The sequence below is a fragment of the Natator depressus genome, chromosome 2, assembly GCF_965152275.1.
Source record: "Natator depressus isolate rNatDep1 chromosome 2, rNatDep2.hap1, whole genome shotgun sequence".
NCBI lineage: Eukaryota > Metazoa > Chordata > Testudines > Cheloniidae > Natator > Natator depressus.
This window is the reverse complement of record NC_134235.1, coordinates 54,600,539-54,615,521: the sequence shown is the minus strand read 5'-3', so window position 1 is coordinate 54,615,521 and position 14,983 is coordinate 54,600,539. Positions and strand designations below refer to the sequence as shown.

Sequence of the window (14,983 nt, the reverse complement as noted above, 5' to 3'; positions counted from 1 at the left end):
GCTGAGCTTTTGGTTGCCTGAAAAAGAGGGTGTTTCTGAAACTACCCGGTCAGAGATAGAAGAAGTCAGGCAGCATTAATGTGGTGCTTGAACTAAAAGAGGAGATACCTGCTCAACTCTGAAACCGGCTTCTAAAATCTTCTAAAATTAATATTGCCTGGTTAGTGCAGTACAGACAGTACAAACATAGTAAGATGTGGTCTCTACTGGTGATGTGTATCAGAGAAAAGGTGAGTTTTCATATATGGTTGGAAGGAGAGGGAAACTTCCAAGTTTCTGTTTGCCTCTCAGCAATAAGCTTACTCTGACAATTGCTTCTAAAGGACATTGTGATAAACAGACCATAATTCATATATCAGTTTATTTTACTTTTCTAAAACACTTTGGAATGGACAGAAATATTTTCCACTGAGTGGCATAGTGAATTGCTTCACATGCTGAACATAACCTATTTTACCAGCCTCACCATACAGCCAAGACAGTCATTTTGTTTAGATTCTGGAAGCTTGCACTATTCCTCAAGTAGATGTTTGAATTTTGTGTTATTTCTACGAAAGCTGATTATGAAAAAGGAGGAGAAAAACCCTTCATTTCAGATAAACTGTGGGACTGAGGGGGGGAACCCCTTATGCTGAAAGTGTGTTGGATAATACCCTTTTGGCTAAGAATTGTGCCTTCCACTATGCAAGAAATCTCACAAAACAGAAAATATAATTCAGCCCAGAAAGTTGAAGTGAGCTTGTCAATTTCATAGTTTCTCTTTCCTGCACCGCACAATGCTGCTGCAATTGTTTAAATGGGGGGAAAAGACATTTTTTAATATTGTGAAAATATTTCTATTACTTCATGGTTTTATAAGGAAGTTTTTTCTTACATAACCCAAATAGGGGATAAGCTATTTAAAGCTGCCTTTTTAATTGAAAAACAAGAAACTTAAAACAAAAATAGTTTTGGTGAGATTCTTTTCAGATACATGAAATAGCCACAAAATATATCTCAGGTCATGCCTATCTTTTTTTCTCTTGAATCATAGGTGTGGGATGTAGAGCTGGAGAGATCTGCAGAATCCTGGGCTGAAACTTGTCTATGGGAACATGGACCTGCAAGCCTTCTTCCATCAATTGGGCAGAATTTGGGGGCACATTGGGGAAGGTAGTTTAAAATACCATTTTATCTCAAACAATTTTGAATCATAAGGAAATCTATTTCTTATTTAAAATCAGAGTGATGAAAGATACTTTTTTTTCAGGGTTGTTCTATAGAGGCTATAATTTTATTAAACATTGTTGGTTTTTTATAGATACAGGCCTCCAACATTTCATGTCCAAGCTTGGTATGATGAAGTGAGAGACTTCACCTACCCTTATCCTCAGGAATGCAATCCCTATTGTCCTTACAGATGTTCTGGTCCTGTTTGCACTCATTATACACAGGTATGTGTGTTTGGTTTACCACAAAGTTATTCCTGTTTTTCACAGTTGTAATCCCATGGTGCCTCAGGAGGACAGCATTAGGGAAATACCTGAAGGAAAATGTGGAAGCACTATGTTCCTATCATTCTTGGGAGCCAAAGTCTATGGTCCTTACTAACTTTTCACTCAGTCTCTACTCTTATCCATTCACTTTGGGTAAGGACTTAGAATTTAACTTATTGTTAAGTTTAAGGTTAGCCAAATATGTTCCACTGAAGGAGGTTTGGGTGTACTGAATTCATCACTGGCTGTAAATTGACACAATAGGTGGTATGGAGTGGGGTTATGCTGCAGATCTCTGGACTTCCTGCAGCTTGGGGATGTACGAGTGAGAGAGTGAGAATTCCACCCTCTCAACCTATGCGAGGATTCCCCACAAAGCCCAAGTTCTCTGGGATAATGGGGGCGCGGTTGTGTGAATTTCATCCACTACTTGCAAAATCCTCTTTTCAAGTCCACTTTGCAGATTGCATATTCTGCAGTTAGCCGGTTGACAGCAAGGGGAGTTCCATGTACAGATATGCAGTAGAAATTTATAGTGCAGAAAAGAAAGAGATTTGTCCTATGAATAATCAGGAACAAACATCCTATAGAAAATAAACCACCTGCTTCCTGCAGCTCTCATTGGCTGGGAACACCGAACCGCGGTGACTGGGAGCTGCGGGCGGCCGTGCCAGCAGATGGTCAATGTAAACACTGTCTTGTGGCCCGCCAGTGGATTACTCTGAGGGGCCCAGTGCGGCCTGCAGGCCGCAGGTTGCCCACCACTGGTGTAGAGTATGTATGTAGCTACCCACCACAGTGAAAAGCGGGCTGTGTCCACCCTAGTGTGTAGCTACACATGTCAGAGAGAGGCTCTAGCAGGAGAGGCAGAGAGGAAAGATTTTAGCGGCTCCCTGCTGCCAAAGCCCTTTATTGCAGTGATGATAAGAGCCTGTCCTGGCAGTGGGGAGCCTCCAGAGCCTGTCCCTGCTGCTGGAGTCTTTCTCTACAGCGGGAAAAGGCTCTGGCACTTTCTTGCAGTAGAGAAAGGCTCCAGGGAGCTGCTGGGGTCTTTCCCCATTGCCAGGATCATTCCCTGTGGTGGAGAAAAACTCCTGCAGCAGGGTGGCAGTGGGACGCCATCCTGCTAAAAATAGCAATGTAGATGGGAGAGGCACTGCTTGGGCATGTAGAGAGCCATGTAAGTTATACACCCACAGCGTTCAGGCATGTCTTTAGTCACTTTAGCAAAGCCTCACTGTCTACAATGCTATTTATTGTCTGGAGGGCCAAGGGGGCATGTAGTATATGTACTCTATACTCCAGTGAAAGGAGTGTGCAGCATAGACATACCTTTAATGTGCTGGTGGTTCTGCACAGAATCGATCTGAGCCTTTAGGCTGGGATGGTGAAAGGGCCTAAGGGAATGAGATTTGCAGCTCCCATTTAATTAAATGGGAGTCGGGCACCTAACTCCCTTCAGCACTTTTGAAAATTCCAGCCTTAGTTTTTTAGAATCTTTTAAAAATTCTGTAATGAGCATTGTTTTAACAGCTGAATGAAGGAAATACAACTTTCCTTTCAACTGCAATGACATGAATTCCCTAATTGTTTAAAATCTGTGGTCTGTAGTAGACATGAGTATTTTCAGTGAATGAAGCCTTTTGTTAATAGTTTAATTACTCGTGTTAATTGCTTGCTTGTTAATTGCTAACAATTATTGGCTATCATCTATCTACCTACCTAATTCTGAGTTTCTTCTGTGTTCTTACATTGTGTTCATAACTGTGATATGTAAGAGCCCAACTTCTCCCAGTTTAGCTTTTTTTTGGTAAAACCTTTATGCATCAACATAAAATTGTTCTTTGTAACAAGGGATATAACTGAACGGCCATATCATCAGCTGGTGAAAATCAGCATTACTCTATTGATGTCATTGGAACAACACAGATTCATACTAGCCAGAGATCTGACCAACAGCAACCAATATACATCACCCTTGGTACTGAATGTTCAAATTTTAAATAATAGTTGAACTCCATGCATGAGTGTTTCCCTGTCCAAAAGTAGATGTGTATGAGAGAGAAACATTACTGCTTTTTTGTAATTTGATTTTTTTAGCTCAGTGTTTCATAGATATGTTTGTTTTGTATTAATCACTCATTTAATTTTCACATGTATTCTTGTTTCCTGTCATCTAGGTGGTATGGGCCACAAGTAGCAGGATAGGTTGTGCTATTAACTTGTGTCATAATATGAACATCTGGGGACAGATCTGGCCAAAAGCAGTCTACTTAGTGTGCAATTATTCTCCCAAGTAAGTATATACAGTAGGCTAACACTTAATGTAAAATTTATCCTGAAAGGGCAAAATACTGCATAATCCAGGAGATAATCCCAGAGAAAATCAAGCTAAATTTTCTATCTCTGAACAGCCACAAAAAGATACTTTGTTTCTAATGAAGCCATAACTGAATGAAGCAAAAACAGGCTGTTTGTTTTCTGGCCTTTCTTTTAGTGCTCTGGGGTTAGAGAGCTTTACTGTGGTCTGATGTATCATTTTGTCTGGAAAATAAAGGTATCTCCCCATTATTATTTTAGCAGATGTATAACATTACCAAATAAGCAATAGATTTCTCATTTAGAGAGCCTACCATGCTTAGGGTCAAATTGTACCTTCAGGTGACCGAAGTCCAGGACAGTGGGAGTCCCGTTCAGTTATGGTGGAGGAATTTAGCTTAGGTAGCATACTAGTAACAGGGTCTCACCTGATCCAACACTGCACCATGCTACTGCCTCAATTTCCCCTTCATGAGTTTCTCAGTGACTGAACCCAGACTCTTGTAAGTCAAACACCCCTTTTGGGGGCCTGATTTATTATAACAACATCACAGTTCAAATGTCAATGTAAATAGAAACAAGTTTTTCCTCATTTTGTTTGACCACATGTTGAAATGATGTTAATATTATCGATGAATACATTTATGCATATTTTAACTAATTAGCATTTTTCTTTTTAAGGGGCAACTGGTGGGGTCATGCTCCTTACAAACATGGCCGCCCTTGTTCTGCTTGTCCACCTAGTTTTGGAGGAGGCTGCAGAGAAAATCTTTGCTACAGGGGTATGTACCATTTCAACAAATGCAGCTGCAAATTGGATTGTGTGGCTGGACACCATAAATGTAACATTTTTCTTTCCTCTCTTTATTATGCTTCTAGACAGCGGAGATATAATTTTGTATACTTGTTGTATAATTTTGCTCAGGCAACTATTAAAGGTCTGATGTTGTGACAGTCTGAGCCCTTTTTATGAAGAGTTAAGTGTGCTGAATTTCCATTGACTTCAGTGATGGTTGAAGGTGCAGGATGCAGCTGCATATTGTTTACATCACTTACTGATGAGTAAGGCTAAGATTTTTTTCACGGTTATTTTTAGTAAAAGTCACAAATAGGTCACAGGCAATATACAAACATTCACAGAGCCTGTGACTTGTCCATTACTTTACTACAAATAACCGGGGGCAGGGCTAGGTCGGGGGGGGGGGGGGGGGGGCGGAATGGAGTCCCATGGGGGGGGCGAAGGGGGGACAACTAACAGGCCAAGCCCCCCACCAGGGCATGGGGCACAGCCCTGACTCCAATGGCCGCAGCGGTGGTGCAGCCAGGGGGGCACACAGCCCCTGCTCCAGAGCTGGCCCAGCTGCAGGACAGGGGTGCGCAGCCCCCACTGCAGTCCCTGCCAAGCCCCGTCCGCAGCGGGTGGGGGTGGGGGGGCACAGGGCCCTGGGAAGCTGCAAGAGGGTGTGCGGCCCTAGCTACAGGCCCTGGGAAGCCATGGGGCTGGGGTGCACGGCCCTGGCTGCAGTCCCGCCAAGCCAGGGATGGCACGGAGCTGGGGTGCATGGCTCCGGCTGCAGCCCCTGGCCCTGGCTGCAGCCCCCCAGAGGAAGCAGTGCAGCTGGGGCTGCAGGGTCCTGGTTCCTGACAGCCCCAGTTGCAGGGCAGGGGCACACAGAAAGTCACTTATATTAATACTTTTGAAAAGTAAGATTACTGAATACAGTTCTTCAGCTGTTCATCTGGGTCACAGTTGAGTACCTAAATGTAGGTACCTAAATAAGGGACTTACGCTCAGATGTAAACACCTCTGAAATTTAGGATCCTGATTAACTTACCTAGAAAAGGGCCTAATTTCAGGTGGATATAGATTTAGAAGCCCAATTTCTTTAATCATAGCAAACTGCACTTAAAAGGTTTGTTAGGTAGCATTATGTGAAGAAATACCACTATTGGTCTATGGATTCCCTCATGACAGAGGGAAGTTACAGCAGTAGAAATATTGCCAGCACATTCACACGTAAAACTATGCTGTCAGTGCTACAAAGTGAGCCAAACATCTAAGTAAGACACCAATAAAGTATATGGTATATGTTACCAAACATCAGCTATTCATCTAGCTGATGAATCCCATGAGTCAATGGAAGGATCAAGTTTTTCATTTTGTTCATCTTTTTAAAGTGTTCCATGAAAACAAAATATTAAAAGTATGAATATTCACAAAAGTTTCCACATTCATGTCAGTGCCGTTTACTTTTATCTCATTCATTCACTAAAACAGAGGGTTCAGACAGGCATTACTCCCCTCATGAGCCAGAGGAGGAAACCAACGAGATTGAACGGCAGCAATCCAAAGCACAGGATACGACATCACAAAGTCGGTCAAGGACCCATTCACCTGCAGGCTCTACAAGGAGCGATGATAGTGAGAGAAATGAAGTAATAAGCACACAACAAATGTGTAAGGAGTTTGCATTTTTTTATGTGCCATCTAATTTGAACCAAGTGGTACAAAAAGCATTCTAAGACATTTTAATGAAACTGGCTTTTTGTTATTTAGCTCAGATTGTTTCATGTGAAGTAAGGCTAAGAGACCAGTGCAAAGGGACAACTTGCAATAGGTATGGTACATTCTACAGTTTGCCTATCTCAGATTATTCTAAACTGTTGTTATAACAGTTGAAATAACTAAAATATTTCCCCTGTTGCAATCATAGGATCTCAAACCAATTTGTATTTTAAATCTCCAGGTATGAATGTCCTGCTGGCTGCTTGGATAGTAAGGGCAAAGTGATTGGAAGTGTTCATTATGAAATGGTAAACATATATATATATTTTAAATTGAGTTTAGTATAGATGTAATTAATGAAATTCTGTCTTTTTAATTTGGAATATTAGCTAAAATATGTTATCAGTAAGAATGCATTCTGAAGAAGTCTATGCTCAGAAAAGTAAAAAGCCTACTGCAAATTGTTAAGGTAGCCTCAACCTGGTCTAGATTTGTTCCTGCACTTCTGAACATGTAATTTTTGGGTATATAATACCTCACATTTTTCCACACAAGCAGGATTTGTGTGTACAGATATTTAGACAGCTGTAAATCTGTACAAATGCTGTTTAGGATTTTGTGGGTGCATATTTATAGGCTGCTTTTGGGAATATGAGTCTAGATATATAAATTTAACCCTTAGTTTTAAATATCTGGTCCTCCAGCTTTATCCTGTTGCATATCATTGTTGGGCACTAAAACAAAAGGGAGGAAACAAGAGACACGATGAAAATGTCTGCTTTCATTCTCAGTAATGGGAAAATGACATTTTCTTCGTGTGGGGTGGTGGCTGTCCCAACTACATTAAGCATAATAGGCATGCCTGTGGAGGCTCCAGCCCCTGCCGGTAATACTACCTATGCCAAGTTTGGTAAGGGCTGGATTCAGGATCATGTTCCCACTGCTTTGCCTCACTTTGAGGGCACAAGCAGCCAAAAAGTGGTTTCACTGGCTACCTCTGTGTAGGGGAATCCCCAAGTGGTGAAGGCCTCATGTAGTGACTCACCACTCAACCTCCCAATCCGCAGAATAGGGAGTGTGGGCAGGAAAAAATGGTGGAGTGGCTGATCCCTGGCTTTTGGAATAGTTTGATGGGAATGAGAACTGCAAGGCATAAGGCTGAGTAGCTTTAACAAATGCAAATATTGCATATTGGACACAATTGTAATGAAGAACTGCCTTTTCACATTTAAAATACAATGGAAAATAACTGTTTCACCTGACACGGAAATGATTTTCTTGCTCCATTTTTTAGCAATCCAGCATCTGTAGAGCTGCCATACATTATGGTATCCTAGACAATGATGGTGGTTGGGTTGATATCACTAGGCAAGGAAGGAAAAACTATTTCATCAAATCTTATAGAAATGGCATTCAGTCAATTGGGTAAGTGCAAGATTACTGATACTTTGTGTGCTTACAACTAAAATGTGTGATGTTTCCAATATATTGCATTTTTTTAACCTGAAATAAGTCACAATAATAGATTTCCCATATAATTGTTTTAAACCTGAAGGATCTGAAAGCACTGTAAAAACGACACATACTGGAATACAGGTATCATTTCACCTACCCTGAAAGTGTAGCCATTCTTAAGAGCATACTGCAAAATGACAGAACAGATATGGGATAGGAAGTGACAAAAATGCTATATCAAATAGAAGAGGCAGGGAAAATGTATAATGGTTGTCCTTCGCAATTATGTCAGATAGTCAGACCTGAAGAAGAGCTCTGTGTAAATGCAAAGCTTATCTCTCTTACCAACAGAAGTTGGCCCAATAAAATATATTACCTCACCCTCCCTTGTCTCTCAGATAGCTAAATTAGTATTTATGATTAAATTACCTCAATATTTGCAGCATTCATCTATTTCCGATACAAATGTAAAGATGAACCTACAAAGGAACAGTGCATACTGAAACTGAGTTAAGGCAGGTCTACACTACAGCCAGGATCTGAGATTGATCAACCGGTGGTCGATTTAGTGGCTCTAGTAAAGACCCGCCAGATTGCCTGCAGATAGCTCTCCAGTCGACCCCTGTACTCTACCTCTGATGAGAAGAATACAGTAAGTCGACGGGAGATTTTCTCCTGTCGACCACCCGCAGTGTAGACCCCGCGGTAACTCGACCTGATGTATGTCCACTCCAGCTAAGTTATTCACATAGCTGGAGTTGCGTAGCGTAGGTCAGCTTACTGTGGTAGTGTAGGCATAGCCTGAGTTAAAATGATCTGCTCATCCTGTGTAACACTGGTAATGTTTCTAAGGACTAACCACGGCAGTGTTGCCTAATTTTAGGAGATTAATAATATTGTTCATACAATATGGGTTATAGGCTCACCAAATAATCTGATCAAAAGATAATAAGGTTCTTGTCCCTGAATCAGGCTACACAGAGTTTTCAAGGACCCTCGAGATGTATAACAAGGACACTCACACTGAGAACAAAATACATCCTTAAAGACTTTTATTGAGATAAAAGTAATCAAATAGTAATCAAATGGAAAATCATCAGAATTGCAAAGGCAATAATATTGTTTTAGAGGTACATGTGGTATTATATACCAGAAAGGTTTCTAGATTAATATACTCACAGCCTTCCTTGATAACCTGGTGGTAAGAAACAAAGGACCAGCCTTGCCTCTTGCATGCTAAGAGAGTCCGATGGTTCAGGTTCCTCAATTCTCAAGTGTGTGGTGAATAACTTAGGAGAACCTAGAACTAAAAAGCTATAGAAAGACTATAGAAGCTAACTTAGAGTTTGACTCCACTAAGTAACTTAAGAACAAGAATTAAGAACTAACAATTAGGAATTAAGGAACAACTACGAACTAATGAACTAACTGAACAATGATGAACAGCCCTTTAACATGGTGGGTTACCCTTCTTAGAGAGCCTGAGCACTATGAGTCCTCCTTCCATGTCCAAACTGAATTTCCTCACCCACAAAGTATCAGGGTACATGTACGCTGTAGGCTGGCATGTTTGTACATATTATTGACATAAGCATACCTATTAATCATCATTAGCTCATTCTCACATCTGTTATTTCTGGCCAAATCAGTTATTTCAATGTTCTTTGGGTTGTACCTGCAAAGTTTAAAGAGGGTATGAACTTAGGTAGCCCCTAGCTATACCAACTTGCTTGAGCAACCTCACTTATCTATATAAAAGGTCACAAACATATAAATCCTTTCTGCTTTAGCTCATCATCACCTAACTGGGCTAAAGGTCTCAAACATATGTATGCTAACTTGCCTTAACTCAACATACTGGATGTGGCCTGTAGTTTCTTTGAGCTACGGCCAAAAATATTCTAGTACAAATCTGTATAATAAAACAAATAATCAAACCCATAAGAAAACCTATATAAGCAAGCAAACAGGCTAGCCCTATAGGGCGACAATAGGCAGAATATTCTATAATAATTAGCTAAACTGGAATTTTCCCGGGATACTGGAGCACCTCCCTCTCTGCTCTTCTGAAGAGTGCTATGGGATCTTTAATAACCATAAGAAATTGTATTTAGAAGTGAATCACACCTAGTACGTGCTCACATAAAACATGAAAGTACATCTATTTAAGTAAATGTTTAACCGTTTCCTTACGAGGCTAAGTATCTGCATGTGAAACTTCATGCAAATTTACAATTCTGTACTTGGCACAACTTTTTACATTTGCTAGTGATGGGATAACTTAAAACACTCTGGAGGTTTGAGTCAGAAATGTGTGGCAAAGTTTGGATCCTTATCTGAAATCTTGCTGAGTTATTGTATAGGAAAGCAGGTGCAAATACTTCTCAACTTGTATAAGAAAACAAACAAAAAATGTGGTCGGTGGAAATGGAGGGTATAGTCTGACAGGGCTCAACTAGGGCGCAGCATCAGTACTAACTCTTTAGACTACCAAGAGCTTAGTGTTACTCCAGTGTTAGTATTAACAAAGTAGGGTTCATCCTAACATATGATAATTGTCGGTTGCTGTTTTTGTTCATGCCTATCTTGTATAAACCGGGATGTGGGGTGGATGGAGCCTGGGCTCTGACCCCAAAACAGGCCAGTGCGGTGCACACAGGCTGGTGCAGCTGAACCAGCACTCAGGCGAAATCGCAGTTTACTTTCCACTTAGTGCAAGGAGAAGCAGGGGTGAGACTGGGTCTGAGTTCTCATCCTGCTCTTGTGTGCTGCTCCTTACTCAGGCTGGATTGCCACGTGCAAATCTAGTCATTTGTTTCTCAGTGATGCAAACCTGAATGAAGAAAAAACAGCATGTGATTAGCCAGAGGACATTACTTGCAGTGTGGATATTTGTAATACTGACCTCGCTCCCAATACTGGTATTTTTAACCATAAAAGATATTGAAAAGAAAAACCTGCAAACCATGACTGACTTTATGTAGCATGTGGGAATGTAATTTAATACTACTTTTACTACCTTGGTAAGGGAAAATGCAATAATGTCCAGCTATAATTCACATGCTTCTGTGTGTATAGAATAATGTGCAGTATTGATCACCACACTTGTTAAAAAGTACATCCAGGAATTAGAAAAGTCCAGAAGAGGGTTACAAATCTAAATTAGGGATTGGACAGAATGTCATGTGAGGAAAGGTTTCCTGAGGTAACGCCCATTTGTGTGGCTCACTCTGTACTTTGCATCAGCCACGCAGCATAAAGAGGACAGAAACTGGCTTCATCTTCCCAGGTGGAGATTATCCCAGTATGGAGGAACCTGCAGCAAGCATACAGCCAACACAGCTGACTGTTACCCCATTTTCCTTTAGCCCTGGGTGTGCAGGGAGGTGGCATGGTTGGAATTCACTTTGCCCAGGCAGTCTCTGGCTGGCAGAAGTCCCCTTGCATGCCATAGCCACATGTATAAATTAGAGCAGACTCCAGGTCTGTCAATCTATGTTGGGGCTGGGGCCATTGGGGCTCGGGCCGTAGCCATAGGAGCTATGAACAGCCCCCTTGTTGCTCTCTCTCTGCTGTGCCCAGTGGTGATCAAGCTAGCATGTCAAAAAAAAGAAGTGTAGCTGAGGCAGCAAGAGGGGTTAGCTGCCCCATGTCTGTATCTAGGGTCTTGGACAGGACCATACTTAGGGCAGGCAGCCCCTTCTGCCACTTCCACCGCTACACTTCTATTTTTAGTGCTCTAGCTCAATCAAAGCACCAGTGTGTCTACTTGAGCTGAAAATTATACCGTCCAGCTTGAATGTAGACACATCCTGAGTGTGTTAGGTGGTCAAGATGAAGCTAGACTTGAAATCAGGACTATATTTTTCCATTTTTTCCCTCTATTAGCGTTCACCTTGACCAGCTAACACATGTTAAAATACAACTTGCCCTGTCTATACCACCACCTTTATCCTAGTCTAGGTGTACCCTAAGGGAGCAAGGACCCAAACCATTTAAAACTTTATATAATAGGTTAAAACCAACATCTTGTATTGCAACTGGAAGCAAATTGGAAGACAGTGGTGACTTCCGAGCCTCAGTTTCCTCCTCTATAAATAGATATCATGAAAGGGTCTGACACATCCCTGTGTCTTAGGTTTTGGTTGGGGTTTTTTGGAGAATAGTAGGTCAGAAAAATATTTGTTTGGTAATGTAGGCCATAGTGAGAATCTCGTGTATAAGATGTGCAATTAGCATCCAATAGGAATAAATAAATTAAATAAGCAGGAAAGCCATTCCGAGTACAGCATGTAGCCCAGCTAGAACACATCACAGTAATCCATTCTGGAGGTGACTAAGAATTCATCTCCTCCTTTAGTAATTAAACTTACCAAAGTCAAACAAGGTCATTTACTTCTTGGTTAAGGGTGTTGTAAAAAACCCAAAGATTTTAGGACTTAGTAGCACATCTCTTGAGATGAAGAAGTAATGAAGAAAAGTACTGACCAGTTATTAGATAAAGGTTCAGAGACAGGAAAAGGAATTGACATTGCTGGTGACCATGTAATTATTAATAAAAAGAAAATTTGTATCCTTTTTGCTGCCCTGATAATGATACCAGTAACAATGTGAATGTAGAAACTGAATCTAAAAGCAGAAATGAATCTGAAAATGCACGTTCCAGATTCTGACACTGGTTTTGACTGAACAGCATCCTATGCCTGCATGATGTTAATGTTGTGGTTAGGTCCTTAGTGAGGAAATGGACAATGAATGCTCCTGCTGATTGGCACTCCTGACTAAAACAGAATCATGGAACCCGATTACATTAGCTGTTATTGTACTGTTAAATGAAGTCATTGACAATGTGGGAAATCCAATGCTTAACACGTTTGTGCTAATCCTTGATTTCATGCTGAATTTCACTGTGAATGTAAACTAAATGCAGTAATTGCAGTGAACATGCAGGGATTCCATACTTGGGGTCTGAACTAGTGGATTCCAATTAAGCATAATCAGTGTAGGGCCTATGTCTGGAAATCCATTAAATAAATTGTTTGATTGTTGACTGTTTCTTTTATTTCTTCTTTCTGTTAGCAAATATCAGTCTGCTAATTCCTTCACAGTCTCCAAAGTAACAGGTTAGCATTTATTTATATATTATCTTCATCATACACTGGACTGTATTTTGACTGCATATATCTATTAGTTTCTGTTTTATTTCTTCAGTTCAAGCTATCACCTGTGAAACAACAGTGGAACAGCTATGCCCATTTCAAAAACCAGCCTCGCATTGCCCAAGGTAAGGGTCTCGAATCTTTCTGTCAGATCAAAGCACAAAGAAATAGTCTTTTTTATCAGAGGTGTTGAGCACCCACAGTTGATGTTAGTGGGAGCTGTAGGTACTCAGCATCTTTGAAAATCTCGCCACAAATGTTTTGCTTGTCTTTCAGGCTTTGGTTTAAGAACATTGTCAGCTAGTAAATACATTCTGAGGAGAGGAGGATCTGTATACTTTTATTTATTTTTAATAAAGGGTCTTTTACACTTTCTATAGAGCATGAGTCTTTTTGCACTTTTCAGAAGTGTGGTCTAGTGGTTAGACCAAGAGACTGCAATATATATATTCCATTCTGTATTACTGACTTGCTGTGTGCCTTGGGCAATGGATTTCTGAGCCTCAGTTTCCTCCTCTGTAAATAGATATCATGAAAGGGTCTGACACATCCCTGTGTCTTAGGTGTTGTTTGGTTGGTTGGGTTTTTTTGGAGAATAGTAGGTCAGGAAAATGTTTGTTTGCAAAGAAATATTAATAGATTGGTAAAGTAGGCCATAGTGAGAATCTTGTCTATAAGCCAATTTATAGCTTTCAGCAAAATGTGTGAGGTGTGTATTTGATATGTGTATTTGAAACCACATTTTCACTCTTCGAAAGAAGACTGTGCCTCAATAGTTTGAGGAAGGAAACCTGTAACCATTCTTAAAACCATAGATGAGTCAGAGGTAAATACAGTGTAGCGTGAGTTACCGCAAGAGTGGAGATATGCACAAGAGTAGTTTTGTAGCTGTCCTACAGTCAATAGAGTCAGCAAACACAAAGCCAGAACTGCTAAGAAAACATCCCATAATGTAGCATTTGGTTCCTTGGACTCATGTGGTGTTTGGATATAGCTGCATAGTTTTTCTGGATAAGGTGCAGAAATAAGTAAATGAGTGAAATGCAGGAATGGATGGAGCAAATCCCATCCTGAAATCCATCTTTCTTCTCTCTTGTTACTACACAATATAATACATTCTAAAGTGAAAAAATAGAAGCCATTTTTAGGAAAACATTTAAAAATAGAAACCTGAAGTCAAAGAGTGACAAAGAGATCAGTTTTAAAAACTCCAAAGCAAAGTCCTATCCAACACTGTCTGGGTGCCCTGGACACACATCTTAAAAACACAACCCAGCAAGTTACAAGCAGCAATAAATCATGGCAACAGCACTTCTCCTCCACAATCTCCCAACCACACCTCAAATACTAATCACAGGTAACACAGGCATTTATCACAATGGCAAGGTCTGTCTTTAAGAGGAAAGGCTGCAGAGGAATAGCCAGGCACAGGCTGGAGAAAGGTAGTCTTGATCACTGTTGCTATTTGATCATCCAGAAGCAGCTGGGAGTCTAACCACACCCCCAAATCACAACCTTTGGTCACAGATGTTGGAGGAACTAATATAACTTCCAGTTTTTGTGCTTCCTTCCTCCAACCCCCACATCACCTCAGTATTCTCAGGACAAAGTTTCATCCAACTTACTCTTACCCATGCCCCAGAGGTGCCTCGGCACCAGGAGAGGCATTTGATGGTTCTGTCTGGATCGGATGCAGTAGAGATGGCTGTCATCAGCACAGTGAAAATAATTTAGCCCGTGATTTTTGACCCACTTTCCTAATGGTCTTGCACACACATTGAATAATAAGAGGGTTCCAAGAAAATCCTTGTGGTACTCCAAACAGATATCATAAAAGGGTCTGAAACAGCTCTGTGTTGTTTCATTGGGGGGTTGGAGGATAGGAGGTCAGGGAAATATTTGTTTGCAAAGAAATATTAATAGATTGGTAAAGTAGGGCATGGTGAGTATCTTGTTTATAAGTCAATTTATAGCTTTCAGCAAAATGTGTAAGCTGTTTTTTTGAAGCCAACATTCTCACTCATCAAAAGAAGCTTATGCCTCAATATTTTGAGGAAGGAAACCTGTAA

At 40.7% G+C, this 14,983-nt stretch overlaps 1 protein-coding gene across 1 annotated transcript in view; it reads left to right on the top strand.

Moving 5' to 3' along the window:
* CRISPLD1 (cysteine rich secretory protein LCCL domain containing 1) overlaps nucleotides 1-14,983 on the top strand; it is a 61,415-nt gene that overhangs the window by 33,231 nt on the left and 13,201 nt on the right. The window contains exons 3-12 of the mRNA XM_074943046.1: nucleotides 1,034-1,152; nucleotides 1,301-1,433; nucleotides 3,656-3,771; nucleotides 4,476-4,576; nucleotides 6,073-6,252; nucleotides 6,352-6,412; nucleotides 6,542-6,608; nucleotides 7,595-7,725; nucleotides 12,835-12,878; nucleotides 12,967-13,039. Of these exons, the coding sequence (XP_074799147.1) occupies nucleotides 1,034-1,152; nucleotides 1,301-1,433; nucleotides 3,656-3,771; nucleotides 4,476-4,576; nucleotides 6,073-6,252; nucleotides 6,352-6,412; nucleotides 6,542-6,608; nucleotides 7,595-7,725; nucleotides 12,835-12,878; nucleotides 12,967-13,039 (1,025 nt within the window). The remainder of the gene's footprint in view (nucleotides 1-1,033; nucleotides 1,153-1,300; nucleotides 1,434-3,655; nucleotides 3,772-4,475; nucleotides 4,577-6,072; nucleotides 6,253-6,351; nucleotides 6,413-6,541; nucleotides 6,609-7,594; nucleotides 7,726-12,834; nucleotides 12,879-12,966; nucleotides 13,040-14,983) is intronic.